The sequence below is a fragment of the Nelusetta ayraudi genome, unplaced genomic scaffold (assembly GCF_046127955.1).
Source record: "Nelusetta ayraudi isolate G7.1 ecotype Tasmania unplaced genomic scaffold, CSIRO-AGI_Nayr_v1 ptg000034l, whole genome shotgun sequence".
In the NCBI taxonomy this organism is placed as follows: Eukaryota; Metazoa; Chordata; class Actinopteri; order Tetraodontiformes; family Monacanthidae; genus Nelusetta; species Nelusetta ayraudi.
In genome coordinates, this window is record NW_027466084.1 from 705,799 (window position 1) to 718,721 (window position 12,923).

General features: G+C 49.3%; 1 protein-coding gene across 12 annotated transcripts in view; it reads left to right on the top strand.

Annotated features, from left to right (window-relative positions):
• ep300b (EP300 lysine acetyltransferase b) overlaps positions 1-12,923 on the top strand; it is a 35,166-nt gene that overhangs the window by 19,927 nt on the left and 2,316 nt on the right. For 10 of the 12 annotated variants that reach the window (XM_076032267.1, XM_076032266.1, XM_076032273.1 and 7 more), the window contains exons 21-30: positions 94-150; positions 1,207-1,284; positions 1,423-1,490; positions 1,739-1,889; positions 3,110-3,370; positions 3,529-3,694; positions 4,500-4,667; positions 4,806-4,967; positions 6,137-6,418; positions 7,563-12,652. In XM_076032267.1, the coding sequence (XP_075888382.1) occupies positions 94-150; positions 1,207-1,284; positions 1,423-1,490; positions 1,739-1,889; positions 3,110-3,370; positions 3,529-3,694; positions 4,500-4,667; positions 4,806-4,967; positions 6,137-6,418; positions 7,563-10,934 (4,765 nt within the window). In that variant the 3' untranslated portion in view covers positions 10,935-12,652. Of the gene's footprint in view, positions 1-93; positions 151-1,206; positions 1,285-1,422; positions 1,491-1,738; positions 1,890-3,109; positions 3,371-3,528; positions 3,695-4,499; positions 4,668-4,805; positions 4,968-6,136; positions 6,419-7,562; positions 12,653-12,923 lie in introns of those variants that run through there. The other 2 variants (XM_076032274.1, XR_012927399.1) reach the window with 2 other exon arrangements.

Genomic DNA, 12,923 nt, shown 5'->3' on the forward strand with positions numbered 1-12,923 from the left:
ATGACAATAGCTTATATAGCAGCTCCATTGAATCGGTCTGTCTGAGTGGACTTGTTCCACAAGCCCTAAAGTGTTTCCCATTATTTCTCGCAGGTCCATCAACAAAGGTCAGTTTGAGCGGAAGAAGAATGACACACTTGACCCTGAATTGTACGTTATCTCACCTTCTACCATCAGTAACTTCCATGAAGCTCTATGTCTGAATTTTTTAATGACTTTGGCAGTGTCGGGACTGATTGTACGGAAAGGGATTAGGGCCACCAGAAGAGGAAAAAAAAATATTCAGAAAGAATTTTTCTTTTTTTCTTTTTTTAAAGTTTCCATTTTGAGAATAAAGTTGAAATTTAGAGATTAAAATTGAAATTTTGTGATTAAAGTGGAAATTTCATGATTCAAATCAACATTTTGAGATTAACATCAGTGTCTGAGATTTCAAGAATAAAGTTGAAATTTTGAAATTCAAGTTGAAATTTTGAAATTCAAGTCGAAATTTTGAAATTCAAGTCGAAATGTCAAGGATAAAAATTTCAACTTAAAATCTCGATTTAAAACTCGAAATGGAAACTTAAAAAAACAAACATTCCTGTGGTTTTTTTTTTTTCTTTTTGTGGCCCCAATCCTCTTTCATAAGAACCATTTAATTGAATCAGATTTGAATCCTAGTGAGAACAAAACCTTCAATTGAATGAACAAATGACTCACCAATCCTGTGTGTGCGGCAACACACAAGTGATATTTGCACTGAAAAACTGAATTTTTGAAGAACACCTTAACGTTGAATATTTTCAATCCGCGGCGTTGCTTCCAAGGATGTATATACCTAGAGCCATCTGGAAGGTAGCTTAAAGCCCACACCAGCCTTCAACAACCTACAGGATATTTATACAGTGATCCCAATTTTAACGGAGCATTTGCTAATGGAACAGGCTCTCTGTATCAACTTTGTGACTAATGTCACTGGCAGTATAACTTTAAACAGGAAAGCTGGGTTTGTGCTGTTGTATTTTATGACTTCAAATGGATTTTTATCCTGAAGACCACGATGCTGTTGGAGCATCAAACTGCACGAATGCGATTAGGACGTTTTCCGACCGTACACTTTGAAAGTTGTCCAATATTCTTTGATGAATAGCCTATAACAGATGATAAGACCTGCGACTTCATTAACGCCCACTGTCATCTCTCTCTCTCTCCGCTGCGCCGCAGGCTCGTGGAATGTCTGGACTGTGGTCGTAAAATGCACCAGATATGCGTTCTGCATAATGAAACCATATGGCCGTCGGGGTAAGCCTGCTCTCCTCCTCCTGCACCATGAATGGGTCTTAAAACATTGAGTCAATAAGGAAGAAAAAAATCTCAGTAGATGGTGGAAATGCTCAACTAATTGCTCACGTGTTTTCTCTCTGCCTCCTCAACGACCAGCTTTGTGTGTGACAACTGCCTCAAAATGTCCAATAAGACGCGGAAGGAGAACAAATATGCAGCCAAGAGTGAGTGATTTGTTTTTGTTTTTTTCTGCCTGTGTTTTCCAGCCCTGCGCGCCTCCTTTTCTTTCCCTTTATCTTTCCATCTTCTTCGCGTCCCCTTTGCCGACCCTGCAAATCGACCTCAATCCTAAATCCCTCCCATGCGCGGCGCAAAATTCTCCTCTTTCCTTCCTAATTTGCCGAAGAGGATTATCGCGGCGGCCCTCAAAGCCGCTGCTTTTCTCACCCGCTCGCTCACATTTGCGCTGCAGGGCTCCCGCAGACCAAGCTGGGAAGCTACCTGGAGACGCGGGTCAACGACTATCTGAAGCGGCAGAGCCACCCAGAGTCCGGGGAGGTCACCATCCGCGTGGTTCACGTCTCTGACAAGGTCGTGGAGGTCAAACCGGGCATGAAGTCCAGGTGAGTGAGCCCTTGTGTTTTAGTCTTCGCGGCATGTTTTTGGGGAACGCATCAGAAGAACCAATGAAAATACAGATGGATGATTTCACTATTAGCATCGGTACCATTTACTATTATATTCATGAAAATGAAAACTAATGAAAAGAAGATACCTAAATATTGAGTTGAATTAAATTGAATTAAATTTAACTGAATTGCATTCTTTATTGTCATTATACAGTAAGTACAACCAAATTAAAAAGTGCCTTCCTTTCGCTGCATCCCGTAAATTAAATTAAAAAGCAATAACTAATAAAATCATATTTTTTTTAAAAAGAAAACTCATGCCACACAACACTCACACTAGGGCTGTGCGATTAATCTATTTTAAATCAAAATTGGATTTTTTTTTTTAGTCAAGATGATGTTAAAAAAGGGAAATTCTTAAAATCAATTTTCCTCTCGCATACTTTCGACCTGTCCGCGTCCAAAATGTGAAAGTTTTGCACTTTATTCATTCATTGTTGTTCAAAATGATAGAAAAACCTTTTATTTTGAAAGTGATGTTTGGTCAAAGACATTTAAGGTTGTCCCTTTATCCACAGGGGGATTCTTTTGTGTTTGGTTCTGAAGTTTTCACTTTATTCCCAAATCAGGGAAGTTCGTCTTTGTTTATGTAGAACCTGCTCATTTTTAAGTGGACTTTGGTGAAAGTGAGGAACTCACTTCATGAATCCCAATGGATTCATCTTTGTTTGGTCAAGAAGGCTGTAAATGTTGTCACTTCACTAAACCCAAGGAGGATTTACAATATCTTTCAGTTGCACTTCATTCCCGATAGGAACATTTGTTTGTGATTTTTCTTTAAAAATAAAGACTAAGTATTGTTTATAGTATAGTTTTACCAAAAAAAATGAAATTGAAAATACAGAAAGAGATTGGGGTTTTATTTTTGTCCAAAATCACTCAGCCCTCCCTAATATCACATTCACATCCTGCAGTTATTGCACTCATCTTCATTGTAAATATGGTTCTTTAAAAAATAAATAAATAAAAAAAAAATTCTAAGTGGCGCTACTTGCAAAGGCTCTCACACTTTATTTTTTCCAGATTTTTACATTCCGGTTTTCTTTTGGACCGAGTGTTGGTTGTAGAATGAAAGGGAATTGGACAGTTTACGCGCAGCTGTTCAAGTCGAAAACATTGGCGGCGTCAAACGTCTTCCTTTGCCTCCAACGCAGGTTCGTGGACAACGGAGAGATGTCCGAGTCCTTCCCGTACAGGATGAAGGCCCTGTTCGCCTTCGAGGACGTCGACGGGGCCGAGGTGTGCTTCTTCGGCATGCACGTCCAGGAGTACGGCTCGGACTGCCCGCAGCCCAACCAGAGGCGGGTGTACATCTCCTACCTGGACAGCGTGCACTTCTTCAAACCCCGACACCTCAGGACGGCCGTGTACCACGAGATCCTGCTCGGCTACCTGGAGTACGTCAAGAGAATGGGGTAAGAGAGGCGTCCACACATCCCTTGCTGAGCTTCCTGGATTCATTTTGGTGCTTTTTGTGCAGTATGAAGTGATTGCGTTGATGTTCTGTTCCTAAAAATATAACTGACTTATTTCACTCAAATAATGAACGCTACTGTGTTTTCTCCTCTGCCAGGTTTACGACGGGTCACATATGGGCCTGTCCGCCCAGCGAAGGGGACGATTACATCTTCTACTGTCACCCGACTGACCAGAAGATCCCCAAGCCAAAGCGGCTGCAGGAGTGGTACAGGAAGATGCTGGACAAAGCCGTCTCCGAGCGAATCGTCCACGATTACAAAGTGAGCCTCGACTCTCGTCGTCATTCAACCAGCGCCGTGAATGAACGCGGCGGCCAAATGAAACCAGAGGACGCAACATTAGTTGCATTCTGTACTCCAGTAAAAGTACCGATACTTGTGTAAAAAAAATAAAAAAATAAAAATACCATACATGTTCTAAATGTACTGTAAGTAAAAAGTAAAAGTGTTTTTTTTTTTTCCGTTAATGTAACAATAGTTGCTAGTTGTTTTTAAAGGTTTTGCTACTCTCAATTTTTCTTTTTTTCTTTTTAAACTGCAGCACAACCAAACAGTAATGAGTAATAGTTATGACCAGTGAGCCATTATTAGATGTTGAGTCTTAATATCTATAACATATATGTATATTATATATTATTCTATTCTTCTTTCATTTCTACTGAAAACACACTGACTAGTGACACCAAAGCTGAAGTACTCTAAAAAATAATAAAAAAAATCACTTTTATACTGAACTACACAACGGCATTGTTTGAATAGCTCCTCTTCAAGCAACTTTAACAATAAGTGAATTACTTTGAACAGAATTAGGATCTTTTAAATACAAAAATTAGCATGTTTTTCCAATGTAAGGAGTAGAAAGAACAGCTTCTTGTGAACAGATGTAGGAAGTAAAAAGTCGTCAGAAAAATAAATACTCAAGAACAATACAGGTGAACCTGAAGAATCTGCTTACCTCTTGGGTTTTCGATCATACTTCTTGCAGGCTTCTACATTTCATTTATTTGGCAAAAAAAGTAGACAAATGTATTTCTTTTCCTTGACACAAACTCTTTTTATCTTTCAGGACGTCTTCAAGCAGGCCACGGAGGACCGGCTGACCAGCGCCAAGGAGCTGCCGTACTTTGAGGGCGACTTCTGGCCCAACGTCCTGGAGGAGAGCATCAAGGAGCTGGAGCAGGAGGAGGAGGAGAGGAAGCGAGAGGAGAACAGCACCTGCAACGAGAGCACAGACGTGAGTGGACCACACACACACACACACACACACACACACACACACACACACACACACACACACACACACACATTCGGCCACTCTCTCATCGGCAAATCTCAATGTTGTTCACCGACTGTGGCGTTTAATCCTCCGCAGGCCGCGAAAGGCGACAGCAAGAATGCCAAAAAGAAGAACAACAAAAAGACGAGCAAGAACAAAAGCAGTTTGAGCCGGGCCAACAAGAAGAAACCTGGGATGCCCAACGTTTCCAACGACCTCTCGCAGAAGCTCTACGCAACCATGGAGAAACACAAGGAGGTAGGCGACCCAAGTGGCAGTGTAGCCATCGCTAGATCACATAGATTGTAAAAATTAGAGGCGTCCTTAAGGTCTTTATGCAATTATATGTTCACAGTGACTCTAAATATAGATCCAAGAATATAGTGTATCACATATAAAAGTATACAATTATACATAGTAGGGATGCAAATTATGGATTCATTCATTAATCGTTATTTGATTGACCTTATCGATCGATTAACAATTAATTGATCAGTGGCGATTTTTCCTGAGAGCCTAAATTTCACAATGAAAAATGTGTAAGGAAGACATTATTTAACCCTTAAATAATGTTGAGGGTCCAATATGGCCTATTTTACATTAGAGAACAGTAAAAACACTCTAAACATTTATCCTCTGACTTTAAGTTGACTTCTAATGGGTCACGTTTCAACTTTTTTCAAAAAAAAAAAGTTGTTTAATAGTAACTTGTTGTAGGTATATTCACAGTATCTACAGGTGAATTGCTCTTTCCTGCCACTACACTCACTGTTATAATGATATTAACTACCCATGTAAAAAATGTTCAATTAATTCTGACTAATTGAATTTAATCGATTAAATTCTTAATCGTCAATTAATCGATAGTTGATTAATTGTTCATTTCCCTAATACATAGATTTTCCCCCGCACAATAATAGACAGGCTTTATCTATTTGTAGCTTGTAACATTACTCCCGAGAACTCTGAAGTCTATGGTAAAAGCAATCCCTCTTTGTGATGTCACAAAGTGCACCTCCAGTTCAAAGACAAAATCCAAACCCCAGCTGTCTCGTTTTTGTCCCTCTTTAAATGTGTGGAAGGTTTCGACAAAACATTAGCTTCAGCAGGCAGCCATAACTTGAGCATTTTTTGCAGGGGGGCTGTAAACAGAGGGCTAAATGTGCTGTTTTGTGGTGATCTGAAGAACTAAATGTTTAGTTTTTCCTCAGGAGTCTAAGATACAAATAAACATGTAATATTAGGCACTATATTGGTCCTTATTACCTGTAAATTTGGAGGTAGTGTGTCTTGTTGTAACTTTTTATTACCACATCATTTTCACCACTACAAAAGATTGTTTACTCAGTTTAATGGCTCAATTTGACGTGAAGATCTTGTCTCAAAAACCCCTCAACCCGACCGTCTCCGCTCGTCGTTCCTCCAAGGTCTTTTTCGTCATCCGCCTCATCGCGGGCCCCACCGCCAACTCGCTGCCGCCCATCACCGACCCGGACACGCTGATGGCGTGCGACCTGATGGACGGCCGCGATGCCTTCCTGACACTGGCCAGGGACAAGCACCTGGAGTACAGCTCGCTGCGGAGGTCCAAGTGGAGCTCCATGTGCATGCTGGTGGAGCTGCACAACCAGAGCCAGGACCGCTTCGTCTACACCTGCAACGAGTGCAAGCACCACGTGGAGACGCGCTTCCACTGCACCGTCTGCGAGGTGAGAGCCCGAGGGCGAGGTCACGTGACGAGGGGGCATTTTCCTTTTCCGTCTTGGGTTTTACATTTGCACCGAACTGGAGTTGCAATGCGTGTGTGTAAATGGACGTTTGACTTTAAAAACATCATCATGATATTCCGAAAGCTCTTCAGTTTGAAGGTCCTTGCACACCGGAATTTGCTAAATGTTTTCGCTCTTGTGTCGGATTTTGCATAGGCGAAAAGGCCACCGGCCGGACCTCTAACCAATCAAAATGACGTTGGCATGTCAATAACGTGCTGACCTTTACCTCAGACATGTAGCTAGCCACTGCTCCAGACCAATCGGCTCGCGGTTACCTCCTGGACGTAGTCGACTCCATTGTTTCTCCTTCGGCGGAAAAACAAAGAGCGGCAAACTTTATTTGCTATTCGCAAATTTTATACACATATTTGCCTCCCGCTAGGTGTGGCGAAAAATTCACATTTTCACGTCTATTTGCTTCGCTTCGCCTATTGCCTGGTGTGTAAGGACCTTTAGTTGGACAGTGGCTGGTTTGCAATGACACCCAAGTGGACAACAGGAAGTAAATCCATGGTGGAGAGGGAAAAACAATAACTTGAGTCGCCCAGTCGACCAACCCAAAGCACTTGTCAGGGCAGCCTTAAAGAGTGTGGAGCTGCTCCCACTGGCTCTGTTCACATCTATTCTGAATCAAGGACGACTTCACCAACCATCGTTTGACTCTGAAGAGAGAAAAAAAGTATTTTTCCAAAAATCGTGGATCATCTTAAGCTTAAATTCAGTTCCAGTTTGACGACAGAATCTGTAAAGTCTCTTTTGCCCTCCAGAGCCGATATTAAATTCTATATTCAGCCCAGAAACAACAATTCCTATCACTAAAGTGTTGGCACCGATCATTCCACCATCAAAGTCTGGAACAAAACGACGTGGCGCGAAAGATGTCTCCGTCCAAAACTAGCGTAGGATTACACGACACTGGATTCAGCCATGTGACGGACACAAATCCTCACACAGGAGCGGAACCCCTCTGTCACGTTTTAGAGGCCATTGCGGCCCACCGGTCAAAAGGTTTGCCCAGCCCCTGTCCAAGATCTCCAGCATCTCAACCAGCTCACTTTTCTCCCCCTCTGTCTTCAAACAGGACTACGACCTGTGCATCACCTGCTACAACAACAAGGGCCACGAGCACAAGATGGACAAGCTGGGCCTCGGCCTGGACGACGACAGCAACAACCAGGCGGCGGCGGCCACGCAGAGCCCCGGCGACTCGCGGCGCCTCAGCATCCAGCGCTGCATCCAGTCGCTGGTGCACGCCTGCCAGTGCCGCAACGCCAACTGCTCGCTGCCGTCGTGCCAGAAGATGAAGCGCGTGGTGCAGCACACCAAGAGCTGCAAGCGCAAGACCAACGGCGGCTGCCCCATCTGCAAGCAGCTCATCGCGCTGTGCTGCTACCACGCCAAGCACTGCCAGGAGAACAAGTGCCCCGTCCCCTTCTGCCTCAACATCAAGCAGAAGCTGCGGCAGCAGCAGCTGCAGCACCGGCTGCAGCAGGCGCAGATGCTGCGCCGGAGGATGGCCAGCATGCAGCGGGCGGGGGGGCCGCCGCTGCCCCCGCCGGGCGGGAACGCGGCGGTGGCGGGGCTGCCGTCACCCGGCGGGGGCAACAACACGGCGCCGAGCACGCCCACCTCGGGGGGGACCCAGCCCCCCACGCCGCAGACGCCCACCCAGCCGATGGGGCCCATGGGCGGCGGGGTGCAGCAGCAGCAGCAGCAGCAGCCGGGTGGGATTCCTCCCCAGCACCCGCTTCACCATCAGTTCCAGCAGATGGGCGGGGGGGTCGGGGGGGTCGGGCCCGGAGGGATGATGAGCCCCCACCACCAGCCTCAGCAGCAGATGCTTCCTCAGGTCCAGATGCAGCAGCAGCAGCAGCAGCAGCAGCAGCTGGGTGGGGCGGGGGTCCACCCACAGCCGCACCCCAACAGTCTGCCCCCGTACGTGGGCCGCCCCCCTGGCTCCTCGCCCGTCCACCACTCGCAGGGCAAACCGGTGCTGGGCTCCGCCACGCCGCCGCAGCAGCAGCAGCAGCCGCCGCCGGGCGCAATGGGTGGGAACGTCGGAGGGCAGCAACCCCCCGGTCAGCCCCCCTTGCAGCAGCAGCAGCCGCCTCCATCTGGCCCCCCGCCGGCGGCGGTGGAGATCGCCATGAAGATCCAGCAGGTGGCCGACGCCCAGAGGAAGATGGCGCTGCAGAGGCAGGCGGCGGCGGGGGGCATGATGCCCCCCCACGCCCACCACCAGCAGGGCCAAGGCCAGCAGATGGCGATGGGGGGCCTGGGCCCCGTGGGGCTGGCGGGACCTCAGGGCCAGGTGGCCGCCGCTGCCGCTGCCGCTGCCGCCCGGGTGGCCCACATGGATCAAGGGCAGGGCGGACCGGCGGGCATGATAGGCGAGCCCCTGCAGCAGCCCCCCCAGCAGGGTAACATGGCCCCGGGGCAGCTCCCTCCTCAGGTGCAGCTCCAGCAGCAGAGGATGGGCACGCCCATGCAAAACCCCCAGCAGCAGCAGCAGCAGCAGCAGCAGTGGGCGGGGGGTCAGGGGATGCCGCCTCAGCAGAGGCTGGCGATGATGAACCAGATGGGACATCCGTCCATGATGGCAGCGCAGCAGCAGCAGCAGCAGCAGATGCAACAGCAGCAACAGCAGCAGCAGCAGCAGCAGCAGCAGCAGCAGCACCCACAGCAGCAGCACCCACAGGGACCGAGCCAAGCCGCCCTGATGAACATGGCCCAGCAGCAGCTGCAGGGTGCAAGCGGTGGGCAGGGGGGGGCCGTGCCCGGGGGACCCCCTGGTGGCAACATCCCCCAGGCGGCGCTGCAGGAGCTGCTCCGGACACTCCGCTCGCCCAGCTCGCCGCACCAGCAGCACCAGGTGCTCAACATCCTGCGCGCCAACCCGCAGCTCATGGCTGCTTTCATCAAGCAGCGCGCCTCCAAATACAAGGGGGGCGGCCCGGGGGGTCCGGGCGGCCTGCCCGGACCCCCCGGTGGTCCTGTAGGTCCCGGGGTTCCTGTAGGTCCCGGACCCACCAGTGGCGGGCCTGTTGGTACCGTCATGGTGGGCGGGGGTCCGCAGCAGGTGAACGCTGCTGCAGGTCCCGGGCAGCCGGGTATGAACATGGGGGGCCAGGGTGGCATGAATATGAATATGGCCCAGTTGCAGCAGGTGCAGCAGCAGCAGCAGTTACAACAGCAGCAGCAGCTGCAACAACAGCAGCAGCTACAACAGCAGCAGCAGCAGCAGCAGCAGCAGAGGCCGATGCTAAGTGGTCTGCAGCAGCAGCAGCAGCAGCAGCAGCAGCAGCAGCAGCAGATGGCCAGCCTGCGAGGGAGAGGCATGCCAGTTCAGGGGCCACAGGTGGCAAATCTGAACAATCCCCAGTTCAGAGAAATTCTCATGAGACAACACCTGCAGCAGCAGCAGCAGCAACAGCAGCAGCAGCAGCAACAACAGCAGCAGCAGCAACAGCAACATCAGCAGCAGCAGCAACATCAGCACCAACAGCAGCAGCAGCAAATGGGAGTGAACCATGGGCAGTTCCAGCAGCCGCAGGCGCAGGGCTACATGGGCCAGGCCGGGATGCAGCCCCCCTCCATGGGGCAGGGCCCCCCTGGAGGACCCCCGCATGGCTCCCAGCAGCCTGGCGCCCCCCCAGGCCAGCAGGGACACGGCTACCCGAGCTCGTTGGCCCAGCAGCAAGCCACGGCGGCGCTCCAGCAGCGGCTCCAGCACCAGCACCACCTCCAGCTGCAGCAGCAGCAAAACGCCATGGGCGGTCTGCCGGGGGGCGAGGCGGGCGTGGGAGGGGGCCCCCAGCAGGGCCCCCAGCCCAACCAGGGTGGCCCCGTGCCCCCTCCTCACCCTCAGTCCTCCCAGGCTCTCCTGCAGCAGGCCCGCCACCAGCGGCTGCTCCAGCAGCAGCAGCAGCAGCAGCAGCAGCACCTGGGCCCCCCGGGGGGGTCGCCGGCCCAGCACAACAACAACAACCCCATGAGCCCCCAGCAGCCGTCGCCGCACCCGCACCTGTCGTCGGCGCTGGCCAGCCAGGTGCGCTCGCCGCAGCCCTCCCCCCGGCCGCAGTCGCAGCCCCCCCCACAGCCCCCCCACTCCAGCCCGTCGCCGCGGCTGCAGCCGCAGCCCTCGCCGCACCACATCTCCCCGCAGATGCAGACTGGATCCCCGCACCTGGGCCAGCACCACCCGGGGATGGTGCTGGCTTCCCACCACCCCCCTCCTCATCCTCATCCTCATCCTCATCCTCATCCTCATCCTCACCCACACGCCCCTCCCCCGCAGCAGCAGCAGCAGCAGCAGCAGCAGAGCTCCATGGAGCAGTTTGGCTCGGACCAGAGTGCCATGCTGTCGCAGCTGAGCAGCATGGCGGGCCTCCACGGGCCCGACCAGGACCCCCTGGGCCAGAGTTTGAACCACAACCCGCTGGACATCATCTAGGAGGGTCGGGGGGGAGGGGAGGGAATTTTCTTGGCACAAACTGCACTCGATCCCAGGACAGTGTTACTGTTATCACTTAGCCTTTTTTTTTTTCCTTTTTTTCTTTTTATACTATTATTAAATGTTATTTAAAATGTTTTCAATAAAGATGCATTGAACTGAACTTCCTATGGGAGATGAACAATAAAATCCAGCAGTCGTTTAAAATTAGTATAAATGAATTGTAAGTTATTATTGCTGTTAATATATATTTTTGTTGGCCAATTGTGGACAAATATGGGGGCGGAGGGGGGAGGGGGTGAGGGGTCGACTAGCCCCCCCCATTTCCCCTCCCCCTCACCTTCGGCTCCACCTCTTATTTACGAGAAAGGTGATATTTTCTGGGTTTTTCGGGGGTCAATAGGAGTAATTGCCTTTTTTGATAAATGTTTTTAAGATTTTAAAAGGGGTGAAAAGTTCGATGATTTTCATGCAGACCTTTTGTTTTGTTTTGTTTTTTAAATCCGTTCCCCATCATTCAGGCTGTCCGCTTGCGTTTCTCAAGAGTGATGTGGATTATTATCATTATTATATTATTATTATTGTTATTATGACTGTAAATCCAGACCTGATGCATATCTCTTTTTTTTTTTTCTAAATGTTTGAGTCTGATTTATTTATTGTTATTTTTTTTTTCTTCAGGGGATTGGGAGTGTTAGGTATCCTGAGACTTCTTCATATAGAAATATATTTTTGTTATGGACTCTTCAGATGAGGGGGTGGGGGGGGTTCGGGGTTAGCCGATATTACATTTCACTTTTAGACGTATTTTAGTTTTTTGTTTGGGTCTGTTGCAGCTGGGAATAATGAAATGTCAGTGTTTAATCGTGGCTTGGTTCCGCCTCCGCGATTGTCGAGACGGTTCGGAAAACGGAGGAGCCGCGCCGGAAGACGTCTCAACCGGTTCCGGTCGGACCCTCGGCCGAGTGGAAAATCGAATTAAAGACTTGATTTCCCCACCCCCCCCTCCTCCATCCCTCCATCCCTCCCCGGCCAACACGCAAACCCTCTCCCTCGAATGTGTCTGTCCTCCTCCTCCTCCTCCTCCTCCTCCCTCCTGCAGAGACACTTGTCACAGTGGTGGTGGTGATGGTGGAGGAGGAGGTGGAGGAGGTTTTTGGGGAGCGGGGTTTGCTAACCTGTGTGCCTGTAACGTTTTAAAAGTACATGGGCGGGGATGAGACACAATAAGGTGGGCTGGGGTTTTGTTTTGTTTTTTTGTTTTTTTTTTGGGCGGGGGGGGGGGGGTTCGGGCTCCTTTTAGTATTTTTAGGATTCTGCTGTTTTTTTGTTTTTTGTGTTTTGGAGTAAAACAACAGAAGGATTTGAAATCCAAAATGAACTGTGTTGCACAGAACCGCGGGGAGAGGAGGAGGAGGAGAGCCGAGTCGCTCTCCGTCTCTTCCGCCTCGAACCTCTTTGCTGCTTCCCTGTTTTTGGACTCTACGACCGGCCCCGTCCTTCCTTCCTTTCCTCCTCTTCCTCCTCCCATGGTGGTGGAGGTCGTTCTTCCGCCCCTCCCCCCCCACCCCACACTTCGACTCTGTCCTTTTTCGTCTTTCTGGTAAGAACTTTTGAAGTTTAATTTAATATTTTTTATTGTACAAAGGAAACAAACTGTGGACTCAAATACTGTTTTCTTTTTCTTTTTTTTTGTAATAAAATGAAAATTACCAACAGTGGCGTCTCCTGCATGTGGCTGTTGAAGCGAGGAGCTGTAGCTGGAATGTCTTGATTCTTGATTGACGCAATGAGTGAACTGTCCGTTGAATCCGATTCGGGTTTTTGTAGTACTTCTTTCAGCCATTAGAAGTCGCTGTGCGCAACTACTACACTGAATACACGCTTTACACCCTAAACTATCTCTCAGATAACCTCAAAGCGAGGAAGGACTTCCTTGTGTTCTTTGTATTTAGCAGACCTAACCACAAGTTAACCATACGTATTTCA